The sequence below is a fragment of the Rhipicephalus microplus genome, chromosome X (assembly GCF_043290135.1).
Source record: "Rhipicephalus microplus isolate Deutch F79 chromosome X, USDA_Rmic, whole genome shotgun sequence".
NCBI lineage: Eukaryota > Metazoa > Arthropoda > Arachnida > Ixodida > Ixodidae > Rhipicephalus > Rhipicephalus microplus.
This window is the reverse complement of record NC_134710.1, coordinates 76,711,891-76,726,317: the sequence shown is the minus strand read 5'-3', so window position 1 is coordinate 76,726,317 and position 14,427 is coordinate 76,711,891. Positions and strand designations below refer to the sequence as shown.

Here is a 14,427-nt window from a genome sequence, read left to right as displayed (position 1 = left end):
CTCTAATTTAGTGCATTTATTTTTTTAATTGTCTAAGGCTCTTCGCATGGTGTTCAAGTTAGTTGCCCTCAAGTTCTCTCACATACAATTCTCCATGCAAAGATATTCTGATAAATGAGTTCTCAGCTTCTTCAAAATTTTTCTGATACATATATCCAATTCATCTTTATACAATTTTATAACCCAGATTACATGGTTTTCTGCTTACATCTGCGGTATGTAATCACAGATTTTCTCCACCATGCAGAGAAGGAATAAGTGAATAATAATCAAAAAACAGGCTGACACTTGTTTCGTAAAACATACCAATTAATTGCCATATACGCATGCTTCATAAAGTTCCTTCATACATTTTCATGGGGCAGATGGGCCATTGGGTTAGCCAGAGCTTGATGTCTCTAACTGGAGGCTCATCATGCAATCTATCTTTATGTGGTCAAGAGTGTAAATTCTCACCAAAATTCAAATAATGTACAGTTTTACATGAGCACATGAATGAAAAAAATGCAGCTAATGATTAAGGCTTCGCATATTCTTAGCAGTAGTCGCACATTTGTGAGCAATCCATAGATTAACTTGCATAACGAAAAAAATCAAATGCCAGATAAGTTACCTCTCACGTAGACCCTTACACATGCAGCTGTTGTGTAATGCCTGGACATGGTGCAGATTTATGCCTACTATATGTTTCACTGTTTTTTAATTGTTAATTGTAATCTGTGTTGTTGTCGTGACTATTTTCTGGTGTCTGCATTTGCATGTCTAACATCCTTATATTGTGCTTAGGGGTATGTGAATGTTTGAACTACCGTATATTTCTTGAATAGCCGTTGGTATTCAATTCCATTCGCATGAGAATTCTACTATTCAATTTTTTCTTACTACTAGGGAAATAAATATAACAGTTTCACTCGGCTATAATCAAATTATGATGGTTCAAAATTATCTGTACAGTTATCTTCAGAAATTTTGACCCATGGAAGGATTAATGGCCCTCACCACACCCTGACACTATTTGAGCTTAGTCACTGTGCACCATAGAGTTTCATACTATAAAACCTAGAGGAGAATTTGGCAGCAGTGGCTATGCAGGTTCCTTGAGCAGCATCTTGACCATCATGGGAACAATGGGAAGCGCAAGCTTCAAATCTGCTTTGGATGGATTACGTTCGTGAGATTCATGGCGTTTGTTCGTCCAACTCAAAACAGTGATATAAACTTATTTTAAATTGAGACTTGGTTGATTCTTCTGTGCATAAAACTTTTGCTGAAAGTTTACGTAGCCGTGAGACTGAAATCTAATTGTGGCATATTCAACAACCAGGGTATATTATGCATTGCTATGCAATTGTATTCCAGATTTTGCATTAACTAATAATAAATTTTTTCTACAATAAAAATAAACATTCATGTTTTTCTCTGAAAAGTATACATAATCTATTTATGAGAATAAAAGTACTATATTGAATGAGAATCACACTCAAACCTCAATATAATAAACCCAGATAAAACAAAATATTGATTATAACAAAGTGAATTGAGAATAGTCCTCAAATAAATACAGTGTGAAGAAAAAAACGGGGGCCAAAGAACGCTTGCGCACTCGCGCACAGAAGTCATCGGAATCATTCACCGGTTACATTGAAGACATTATTGATCTTTGCAACTGTGTGAACACCGCCATGCCCAAGTCGGAAAAGATTCAGCACATTCTCAAAGGGATAAATGAAGGCACATTTCAGATGCTCCTGGCCCGTAATCCTGCCACGGTTGTGGAACTTGTCACTTTATGTCAAAGTTTTAACGAGTTGATAAGGCAGCGCGCCCTGACTCGGCCATTTCCCCTACACGTTGACTCTCTCTCCAGTCTTACTTCTGTTCTCTATCACTCACCGACCCTGCAAGAAATTAAAGACTTTGTGCATGAAGAAGTAGCTCAGCAACTGTCGTTGACTCCCTTCATGCAGCAGCCGCCGTCCTCTCGTCTGCCCTCACTGCTCCGCGAGGTTATTGCTGAAGACGTAGCTCAGGCTGTTCCCGTCGCTGCCCACCAGCAGCCTGTGGCCATGCTTGTTTTTCAAGCGCCGGCTATGCAGCCCGTAGCCACGCCACTTACGTATGCCCAGGTGGTATGCAGCAGACCCTGCCAGCAGCATTTGTCACCCATGTCTTCACTTGCTCCCCACTCTGCCCCTCTTTCGACACCTTGGGTCGCACGGCGAGTCGGCAATTCTTGGCGCACTCCTGACAATCGACCAATCTGCTACGCCTGCGGTACTCCAGGACACGTGGCACGATATTGTCGCCATCTCTTCCAACCACTCCATGACGCTAACCTTCCCGAGTCTCAGTCACCCCAGCCCCCATCTCGGACTCGCTCTCCCCACTCCCTGTCTCCTTGCAGGCAATCACTGTCCCCAATGTGTCCCCCACCTGCTTTCTCCAACCGGGAAAACTGAACGCCGCAGTTCCAGAGGCAAGAACTGCGCCATCATCGAAATGCTCAAGTCCTCGCACTTCACCTGCTAACATCGTCACCATATCTGTCGATGGTGTTTCTACCTTTGTCCTTGTCGACACAGGTGCTGCCATTTCTGTTATAGCCATCCAGCTCTGCCGCTCCCCACGCAAAGTGACCATGTCACTCTCTGGACTACCGCTTCGTACGGCTAGCGCACAACCAGTTCAACCTCTCGGCACCTGTACAGCCCGCATATTCATCCAAGGCTCGATGTACGTTGTCGAGTTTATTGTCCTTTCGGCGTGCTCACGTGACGTTATTCTCAGGTGGGACTTTCTGTCACATCATTATGCCGTCATCGACTGCGCACCTGTGTGACGAACCTTTCCACGGAACTCTTGAGCGGTCGCCAAAACTCCTTATGCATGAGGACACTGAAATTTCGCCAGCATCTCTTGCCATTGTCCCTGTTTGCTGCGATGACCATAACGATGCTATGGTCATGTTTACACCTTCCGACATTTTCATGAGCCGCAGAGCCATTTTCTTGCCTTTCGCTACACTTGACGTCACTGCTGGCCAAAGCGATATTTTCGTCCACAGCCCCCTTTCTGCACTGCTTATGCTACTTGCTGGCGAATGTCTCGGTTGAGTGGAGTACCTTGATTCTTCTCTTTTCCTTAACATGCCAAACGAAGTGTGCAGTAGTAGCGCCTCGACCGAACTTCATGCCCTTTTCCCACTGGAATGCTCGTCGAGTGACATCTTCTCGAATTCCATCGCCTAAACCTTAAGATCTCAAGAACGTGGCGAGCTTCTTAATCTTCTCCAGCACTTCGCGAATTCATTCGACGTCTCTCAGCCGCAATTGGGTTGCACTTCCGCAGTGCACCACTAAATTGACACCGGTTCGCACCAGCCATTGCGTCAAAGACCGTACCGTGTCTCTGCTGCAGAACGTCATGTCATCAATGAACAAATCGAAGAGATGCTATGCTGTCGCGTTATTCAACTATCACGCAGTCCTTGGGCGTCTCCTGTCGTTCTAATTCGAAAGAGGGATGGATCGATTTGATTTTGCGTCGACTTCCGGCGATTAAACAAGGTGATGCGGAAAGGCGTCTATCCATTACCGCGCATTCGACGACACCCTTGACAGCCTCCAAGGAGCCGAATTCTTCTCCTCCTTAGACTTGATCTGGATACTGGCAGGTTCCTATGGCAGAAACTGATCGCCAGAAAACTGAGTTCATTACACCAGATGGCCTGTATGAATTTAACGTAATGCCTTTTGGGCTTTGTAATGCTCCTGCCACGTTTGAACGACTCATGGACAACACAGTGCGTGGACTGAAGTGGTCTGTATGTCTACGCTACCTCGACGACATTGTCGTTTTCTCTCCCAATTTTCTATTTTCTTACACATCTGCTTCGACTCCAACTAGTTCTGACGTGTTTAACCAACACTGGGCTCTCCAACTGAACCTTAAAAAGTGCCGCTTCACCGCATGAGAGCTGTCCATCTTAGGGCACATCGTGCCCAAGCATGGTGTTCTACCCGACTCTGCAAAACTTCGAGCAGTCGCTGAGTTCCCGAAACCTACTACACTGAAAGAATTATGCAGTTTTGTCGGACTATGCTCGTACTTCCGGTGCTTCGTTCGAAATTTCGCGTCGATCATATCACCACTGACCAACTTCCCACGCGGTAATGCAGACCCTTCATCCTGGTCTCCTGACTACGAAATGTTGAAAAATGGGAGGAAAGGTTAGCAGACTACGAAGCGTTTGCTACGCTCCGTAGTCTGCTAACACCTCCTCCCATTCTTCAACATTTCGACCCAACAGCTGCAACAAGAAGTTCACACAGACGCTAGCAGGTTGGTGTTGGCACTGTCCTTGCCCAACGCAAGCCGAGCTACTCCAAATACGTCTTCGCTTATGTGAGTCGCACACTCACTAAAGCTGAAGCCAATAGGGAGTTTTAAAATACCGTTTGCAAGCGCTGTGAGCGTTTCGGCCGTAGTGGGTGCCATATGAGTTTTAGAATAGCGTTTGCCCTGCTGCAAACCGCAACGCACAATACAGTGACACCATAGCATCGAAACTGGCGTTTGTGCGCCACATGCGGGCCGCGATCGCTGCATGCTGTTTTGGATTTTTTTCGCGGGCCGCGAACGCAAACGCCGACTTGCGTTACGATGCATGCGCAGTGGCACCGACCACACCAAAAGGGCTCACGGTGCGCTATTCTAAAGCTCCCTAATTACAGCGTCACTGGAAAGGAGTGCTTAGTGCTAGTGTGGGCGCTTCGCAAGTTCCGCCCTTATTTGTACGATCGCCCATTCGACCTGGTAACGGACCACCATGCACTTTGTTGGCTCGCCACATTGAAAGATGCTTCTGGCTGCGTCGCTCGGTGGGCACTGCAAATCCAGGAGTACGACATTCACGTCATCTATCTCAGCGGACGCAAGCACTCCTTCGCCCTATCACGTTCACCTTTACCTCCCGACTCGGCCTGCGGAACCACTGGTACCAACTCCGTCGCATCTCTCGACCTTGACTCCTTTGCCAGTGAACAACACAAGGACCCGTGGATCGCTTGCCTTTTTTACTGTCTCTCTGGATCGTCGACCACTGCAGTATCTCGATCTCTCCGATGTCAAGCTGCTCATTTCGCCATTCGGGATCTGCTGCTACACCGACGCAACTATGCCCCTGAATGTCGTAAGTGGTTCTTGGTTGTCCCTCGCAGCTTGCGATCACAAATATGCGCCTCCTTTCACGACAATCCCCAATGTGGCCATGCCGGAGTTTTCAAAACTTACGAACATATTCGCCATTGCTTCTACTGGCGCTTAATGTATAATTTTGTTAGAAAATTTGTTATGTGCTGCCCTGACTGTCAGCGCCACAAATAACCGCCTTTCCACTCGTCTGGTGCACTTCAACCGCTTCTGTGCCCCGCCAAACCTTGCGATCGGATCGGAATTGATCTCTGTGGCCCTCTACCAATAACATCAGATGAAAATCAGTAGATCATAGTCGCTGTGGTCCATTTAACACGCTACGCTGAGACCGCCGCCCTTCCAAGTGCCACTGCGCAGGACATAGCGTCCTTCGTCCTCCATCGCTTCATAGTACGACATGGTGCACCTCAAGAACTACTAAGTGACCGAGGTCGAGCCTTTCTATCAGAAGTCGTCACGGCTCTGTTTTCTGAATGCCATGTTGTTTATCGCAAGACCACAGCATACCACCCGCAGACTAACGGGCTCACGGAGAGATTTAACCGCACCCTCGGCGATATGCTCGCGATGTATGTGACATCTGATCATACTAACTATGATCGCATTCTTCGATTCATCACGTTCGCATACAATGTCGTGGCACAGTCTACCACTGGAATTTCATCTTTCTTTCTTCTTTATGGACGCGAACCTTCCCACACCATCGACACTCTCCTTCCAAACCGTCCTGACGCATCCGAATGCCCATCTGTGTCTGAAGCTGCCCGAAAAGCGGAAGAGTGCCGTGAACTCGCACGCACCTTTACGTCACAAGAACAGCACCGCCAGATAGAAAACAACGCCGACTCTTCACGAAGCCACAGCTGTTCCCCGGGATCACTTGTATGGCTGGCTGTTCCTTACCAAATCCCCGGCCTTTCTTCAAAACTCGTCCCAAAGTACGAGGGCCCTTACCATGTTTTGGAGCAAACCTCACCGGTGAATTTTCTCATTGAGCCACTTTCTCCATCTGACGACATGCGCCGGCGTAGATGTGACATCATCCACATCGCCCACCTTAAGCCATACCATAGCCCTCTGCCTCCAGACTCTTAGGTCGCCAGGATGGCTCTTTTTTTTCGGCGGGGGCAAATTGTGGAGAAGAACATGCATCGTAGGCAAGCAACATCGCCACCGCTTGAGTACTGGGCTCTCGCTCGCCTCTTGCTGATCGTCGCCGGCATCTCCTTGACCGTTGCTCTGTCCTGATCATGTTTTCATCGTAGGGCTGCCGTCGCCACACACGCCAATAAACCCCTTTTAAATAGTATTAGGTATATACCTTTATAACAAATTTACGGATATAACAAACTGATTTTTGTGTAAGATGCAGCTTTGTTATAAGGAGGTTTGAGTGTAATGTAATTTCTGCTGTGATGCCTTGCACATCTATGCATAGAGCACTGTAGATCCTCACATCCGTGGCTCACACTCTTGCTGGACATTTAGCGGCAGTTGTGTGTACTTACAAGCTGTGTTTTTTTCATCACTAATGGCTAATTAATTACCTTATTATCCGACATTTTACTATTTCTCAAATGTCTGTAAGTTGCAGCTCATCTTAACCCCAGAATCAAGCATTTATTTTTTGCTAAAATCGGCCTGATAGTTTTTTATAGAAAAAATAAAAGTGTGTGAAACATGCAAAATATAAAATAGGTGCACGCTTGCACTTTGCTACTCAAGCGCTCACAAGTGTTGTTTAGTTGATACATGGCTGCATTTGTTTGTTGTACAGGGCATCATGCTATTTTATGAACGTGCATCGAAAGACGCTGCTGGCACGGCTATCTTTGAGCATGAAGCCTTGTACAAAGTGGTTACAAATGAGCACAGCTGTGTATCAATCAAACAATGCTTGAAAGTGTTCGAGTAGCAGTGCGTGAGCTCACGTCAATTTATGTTTCGTGTGTTTCATGGTTTTTTGTTTGTTTGTTTTTTTTTTCTCTGAAAAAACAACCAGGTTTTAGCAAAGAATAAATGCTTTATTCTAGGTTTATTTGAGGCGAGCTTAAGCTTACAGATATTTTACTGATTCAAGCAATAGCAAAAAGTTGACTAATTAGATCAATTAATTAAACAGTGATCAATCATGATAAATAATGCTTGTAAGCACATATGACCTTCACTGATATACAATAGATGGAACTTTTGTAAAAAGCATACTTTTTAAAAAATTTTGGTCCAAGTTAGCTGGGACACCTTGTATATATTTTATAATATAAAATGAATTAATCATCTACGGAGTTCCTTGCATAGATGCTACTTCATTTCGGGATGCTACGTCAGTGTAGACTTGTGAGGGAATGAAGCTTAAACTGCAAATACTACTTGTAAAAATGTTACCGTATAAACCGGGCTATAGGTCGAGTGGGAATATAAATCGACCCCCCAAGTTCAGGTTACCGAAAAAGGAAAACAACCCAAAACTGCCGAACCACATTTATTCGCGAATTGGTGCACCGCATCCCGATCGTCGGAGCTCCCCTCTACCACCATCGCAACTGCTCCTATTCGTCCGACGAAGCACCACTGTCTTCTGAAGACGAGAGTTTGTTGCTGGCCGCCTCCCACAGTGCGTCGTCTTCAGTGCCATCCAGCGAGTTGCTGATGCAACATTTCTTGAGAGAATTTTCCACCATGGAATCCGGCAAGGAGCGCCAGGCGGAAAGCATTCAGCCACAAACAGCCGCAAGCGGAGGCCTCTGTAGGCGGCCCGTCGGTGTCTTGGGGTTGTCGCCGGACATCCACTGTTGGTATTCCAGCCGCACTCGGTCCTTGAACGGCTTGTTTAGTACAACGTCGAGTGGCTGGAGGGTGGACGTCATACCACCTGGTATCACTGCGAGGTCAGTTTTCCCGTCGCCGAGTGCGTGTTTCACTGCGTCGGTCAAGTGGCCACAAAACGCATCCAACACCAGCATGCTGCGAAGACGCAGCAGTGCACCTGGCCGACGGTTCCACACCACTCGTATCCATTCGAGCATCATGGCCTCGTCCATGTATCCCTTTTTGTTGACGCGAACGACAACACCGGGCGGGAACACTTCCTTCGGCATTGTCTTGCGTTTGAAAATGACGAAGGGCCGAAGCTTTCTACCATCTGCCGTGCATTCCAGCATGACGGTGAAGCGCGAGTGCTCGTTGCCAGTGGACAGCAGCTTCACATCCTTGGCGCCGTGCTGCATGATCGTGGTCGACGAAGGCATGTCAAACCATCGTTAGGGCATGTCGAACTTAACATCTAGTTTAAACGCAGCTGAGTACTGCCTCCTCGCACCGCTAAACATATTCAGTGAACGAAAAAAAAAAGGCCACTAAAAATGCAGCGCAATGTCAAGCGGAGCGATAACTCGGAAGATCAGAAGCAAATCACAAACAGAAAAAAAACAAACTGCGATTGGATTTGGATGCGGACATGGCCGCGTCTGGCTTCGCAAGCACATGCAAGCCATTTGTTGCCAGACAGAGTTGCACTTTCGGCTAGACACTGCTGTATAAGACGAGGGGTGACTTTAGCTTATTATTTTACTGAAAAAATCTCGACTTATATTCTGGTTTATACGGTACTTGTAATTCTGTAATGTTGCCATTAACCAAAAGGTCTTTTTGCTCCTGCCTCTTTCAACAACAAAAATACTGCTTTAGGGCTTTGCTTCAGGGCTTTGCTGCGAAAGGGCACTGTAGACATTGTGGCAGGATACATCTGCGGCCGTGATCTGCGGCGTGGCAACGAAACTAAAACAAGAGGAAGAGTCGTAGACAGTTCACTAGCTAACCCAATCCAGTCCAAAGCCTGTACTTCCCGACATTCCCATGGTGGTTGAACGATTTTCTTCTAGGTTATAGTATGAAACTCTGCTGTGCACAGACTAGAAAGAGTGCACTGTGAAATTGCGGCGCACAACTGATTATACAGTACCTAGCTTAATGTAATATGCATCCAATTTCCAAGAGTTCCAAATAAAAATGTATCTGTGCAATGTAGCATGATCTTTAAAAATCATGGCTTGCTGCTACGTTTACGAAAAAAAAAGGCAAGTGCAGTGTACCCTCACAGAGAGAAATTTGTTTTGCTGGCAGTTCTTTGTTTTCACTGATTTGGCTCGATTTAAGGCCACTTTTGGATGCACCTTAATTGCATGCCATTTTAAGCACCATTGCCTGGACAAGTTCTGTCCCACAGGTTTTGGTCACACATTATAGATGCAAGGTAGCTGTCCTCAGTGGGCCAAATAACTTTACTGCGATATTAGCTTTCATAATGAGAGGGGGCATCACCATTTCTACTTGTCTAGCTTTAAAATATGTCCCATTGCCATTTTGTGATGCGGATGTTACTACATGTGCCACAAGTGGTTGCCTGTGGCTAATGTCACAAGCATGGTTTCAGTTTCATACACAATAGTCATTTTGTGAAAGATGCTTTCCAAATGTTTCAGTGCCACAAAATCAATCTGTGATATAAGGTTTATTAGTACCACTTGAAATATGGTGAAACGTCAAGTTATTCAGGCTTGTGGCGATACATGCCCTTGTCTACAACATCAAATGGGTCTCCACAGGTTTGCAAAAGGAGGAGAAGAGGTTGATGAAATGGCGTCTTTTTCCTTTGCATATAAAGTGTTGTCGACACAACTGCGGTCATTCCAAACAATGTAAACAAATACAATTTAGCCTTTGCATTTTCTTATTCTTTAGAAGACAACTAGGAAACACCACTTAACAGCATCCCTCCAGCGCTTCACCAACCAAGCCATAAGAAACTCTCCCATGTCACATGTCGCTTAAAGTTGCTTAAAATCTGAATTTTGCTATTTTCTTAGTCATAATTGTAGTATATAAGTTTACACAAGCAGGTGTAACTAATGTGTGCTCTTGTTAGTTTCAGGAGGGATCATCTTCAGCCCGTGGTGGAAACGAGGACATATGGCCGCTGCAGCAGCCAAACCTTGGTTTGGCATTGCCAAGTATTGCTGCATCGTTGCCAGTGGACTTTTCTCCTGAAAACCAGCCTTCGTCAGCAACGATAAAACCACCTGGTTTCATCATCCCGAGCATGAATTCCAGTACCCAAGCACCTGGAAAAAGTCCACCAACCTCCAATGCCCATTCTGATTCATTGGTTCAAAATCACTTTGGACCAAGCAAGTATACGAGCAAATATTCTGCTACTAATGGCACAGCTGATGAGAAGACTTCATCGAATGCAAGTTTCACTGGAACTTTGCCTGACCCTGATCCAGTTTCCCTAACTACAGAGTCAACTGCTTCGTCACACATTCCACCGGTTAGCCAAGCTTTTCTTGGTGTTACAGAACAAATGGCACATGATATGACACCTGCATATTTTGCTGTGGAGCCAGATATTACACTTGCAAATTCAACAGCATCAGCTACGAAGGTGCCTGCTGCAACAAATGTTGAATGCTCTGGTACCAGTGGTGCATTCGACAAGAACTCTCTAGAGTCTAACTTTGTGAACTGCAGTGTGGAAGCCCCTATTTCCACCATCCATGACAATGCTGTTTACTGTACAGCTATGAAAGATGTGCCTTCAAACACCATGCCTGATAGTAATGCTATAAGGGAGACTACTTTACCTATAACTTCAAGCCTCCAGTCTATTCCTGCATACACAGCAAAATCCTATGCTACTACATGGTCTACTTCAACTTCGCAGGCTTATATAGTGTCCAACGGCACCACACAGGCTGATTGCTTAGTGTCACCATCCCTTGCAGAAAATGCATTGAACAGCCAAGTGTCCTGGATGCACACATCTGAGCCATATGCATCTGAGCCATATGAATCTGAGCCATATGAATCTGAGCCATATGAATCTGAGCCATATGCATCTGAGCCATATGCATCTGAGCCATACGCATCTGAGCCATACGCATCTGAGCCATATGCATCTGAGCAATATACATCTCAGCCATATACTTTTGATCTTACCACCTCACAGTCACATAGTTTGCCTCAAAGTGTCACACTTCCCGACTGCTCGCTGGCAAACGATTCCCAGAGCACCACTACTGACATTGCTACTTCAGAAATTTCATCGAAGAGCAGCACCAATATTTCAAGCAAGCCTATCGATAATATTTTTCATTCATACGAAAGTGACACACCAGTTTCTCAGACTCTCGCACCTAATCTTTCAATGGCTGAGGCTGTCACTTCATCTGATACATCGTTACCTGATTCTTCATCGTCCTCTAAGCTTGCATTCAGTACAGCTATGTCAGGCAGCTCCACATGTGCCACCTCTATTTCTCATCCTATTTGGCATAACACTTCAACCAATTCTGCAATTTTTAACTGCTCAGTACCACCTCCATTGTTGTCCACCTCACTTGGTAACATAAACTGTGGTGGAATTCCTTGGACATTCCCTTGGCCACCTCCACATCCTGTCCACGATGCTCTACCGAGACCACTTGCTTGGCATCAGCATGAACCTGCACCATGGTCTACACATGGCCCTAGGGCTGGCGCTTTCATTTGTAATTTACCTGGCCATGGAAACTGTACACCAACGTGCCATATTCGTGTGTCTCCACCACCTAGCACACGGCCTCCAGCATCTACTTTTGGGAACACTCATCTTCGACTGGGTGCTAGGCCCTCTTGGCCCACTTCATGGAACCCCTTTTGGCCTGGTCATGGTCAGTTGACCTGGCCATGGTCTGCTTGGTTACTGCCACCATTAGATAACAGGAGCACTCAGGAATCGATCTCTAGGGCAATTGGCAGGCCTATGCAGTCTACTTGGCCCCCAGCACCGTGGACTCAGTTGAGGATGAGAGCTGCAGCTATGCCTCCTCCAAGCACACAGCCAGTTGCCACACCTACCTTTGGGCAAATTCTGCACCCACCACCTCAACGACCACCCGCAGCTGCTGAAACTGGCCCATACCAAGGACAATCTCTTGCTGGTGCTAAAACTCCTTTAAAACCGACAGCTGACTCATTGCGTGGCCCATGGCTTCATCCTCCGCCTCCTACACCCCGTGATGGACACCCTGTAGCTCCTCGGCCAGGCTTGCTTAATATTCCCTCCACTGTGAATATTGCGCCTTCAGCCAGCATAACTACATCCTCTTCTTTACCAGTGCGGTCAGAGTCCACAGCCACACATGTCACAAAAAGCATTACTGGTCCATCTTCCCGACACACGCCACTTCCCATACCACGCCATACTCCTAAGTTTGTGCAAGGCCGTTGTTTTAAACCGCAGGCTGGAGCTAACACCAAAATAACTTCAGTTAATCCTCCACCAAAACTACCACCACGCTTAGCAACACGTCTGAATGCAAAGCTTTCCAGGCGACCGGCTAGTACATCAAGCTATGAGAATGGTGCTGACACATCCAATATGCCAGAGATGGGCAAGTCAAAGATAGCTGTAAGTGAGCCCTGCAAAGATGCTTCTCAAACTGTTCCTGAAACAGCCCGTCGGCCCTCCATTAAAACATCCAAGGACCCTTCTCACACAGTTCCTGAAATGTCTAGCCAGGAGCCAGCTAAACGCTGTAAAGACTCTTCTCAAGCCGTTTCTGAAACAGCCGGTAGAGCACCTGTTGCTGATGCTCCAATAGAACGTCACGGTAAAGCACTGACCAAGACTGGAAGCACTGGACACAATGCTAAAGGGGGATCCGCATGTTCATCCTTGAGCGTCTCTTCAGGGCAGTGGCGTAGAACTCCCCACTTCAAGAGCACGCCTGGTGTCTCAAGCCACAGCGTGCAGTAAGTAATTTGTACTTCAGAGTAAATCCATAGAGCACAGGATTCCACACGTAAAAATTTCACCTCACCATGGGTGAACCTGCCAAGCGAGACAGAGCATTTCAGTGTGTGCTGATTAAGTAGAGCTTGATAACAATCGTTACAACTGACGCCAGCAGTCCACCAGGTTTATCCTGATCCGCATGTGATAAGATGAACAGTGAACTTTGACTTAAATTTTATGCACTACAAAGTCTGCCTCTTCAGCATACATTTTATGTATGCTGAAGCATACATAAAATGTATTTTATACATTTTATACATACCAGCATATATTTTATGATTGTGCTTCCTGTTATTTAAACTATTTAGAACAGTTGTGTTTGATGTTAACTGCTTTCAATTTTTTTAAATCGACCTTCATTTTATTTTTGACGTAAAAACTAAGATTGGTTGAAAACATGTCTTGCACGCAATAAATGCTGTGATTGGTATATAAAAGAGAACTAGAGTTGTCATGCTTATGTAAAAAAAATTTTTACAGGAACAGTGAGCAGAACGGGAGGGCACCACCACTGTTGGAAAGACGTCGTCCGGAGACTTTTCTGCCATATTCGTATGGAAGGAGGAAGAAACGTCGTTAAGCTTCTCAATGAATAAATTTTATTCAGCTCAGTGCATGAACAACACAGGGAGAAAAATGGTGTGATTGCTGTCATACTTCTTGTTCCCTGTTGCCACCTGTTGTTTGCTATCTTGTGTGTTTTCATGGTTAATAAAACCCTTTTCAAGTTGTCAGTTCATAACTTGTAGTTGATAGCAGATTTTGAAGTAGCCGTTACTAGTCTGGTACCAGTCTGCCACCTATCGAGCTTTATCTGATCGGCATGTGATAAAATGGAATCCACTTTTAAACCATATATAGGGCCATACCTTGCAACACACTTTCAGCAACTGAGGCGCTTGTGTCATAAACTATTGTGTGTGTGTGTGTGTGTGTGTGTGTGTGTGTGTGTGTGTGTGTGTGTGTGTGTGTGTGTGTGTGTGTGTGTGTGTGTGTGTGTGTGTGTGTGTGTGTGTGTGTGTGTGTGACCCTATGATGTATTGGCGACGTGGCCTAGCTCATACCCCATGTTTATTCTATTCTGCACTTCCTCTTCTACCTCTCATAACCATCCCTGCCTTCTTACGTCACGTGTACTTTCTGAAGCGACTACATGTCCATTTTTGCTCAACCATTCAGCAAGTGCAAAATGGACCTTGCTCCCCTGCAGGAGCAAAGGTATAAAATGAAAAGTTTGCGACATGTGAGTGCTCTAGCAGCAGGCATTCTAAGATAGTTTAAATGTCCAATGTAACATGCACCGCATGTTGCATGCCTTGCAGTATGGCTGATCCACCGAGAATCGAAACCAAGCTATTGATAGAGAAGGCGATGCG

General features: G+C 45.7%; 1 protein-coding gene across 1 annotated transcript in view; it reads left to right on the top strand.

The window, feature by feature from the left end:
• Positions 1–13,793, top strand: part of LOC119175988 (uncharacterized) — a 91,486-nt gene extending 77,693 nt beyond the window's left edge. The window contains exons 14-15 of the mRNA XM_075876365.1: positions 10,139–13,008; positions 13,532–13,793. Of these exons, the coding sequence (XP_075732480.1) occupies positions 10,139–13,008; positions 13,532–13,631 (2,970 nt within the window). The 3' untranslated portion in view covers positions 13,632–13,793. The remainder of the gene's footprint in view (positions 1–10,138; positions 13,009–13,531) is intronic.
• The last annotated feature ends 634 nt before the right edge of the window (positions 13,794–14,427 follow it).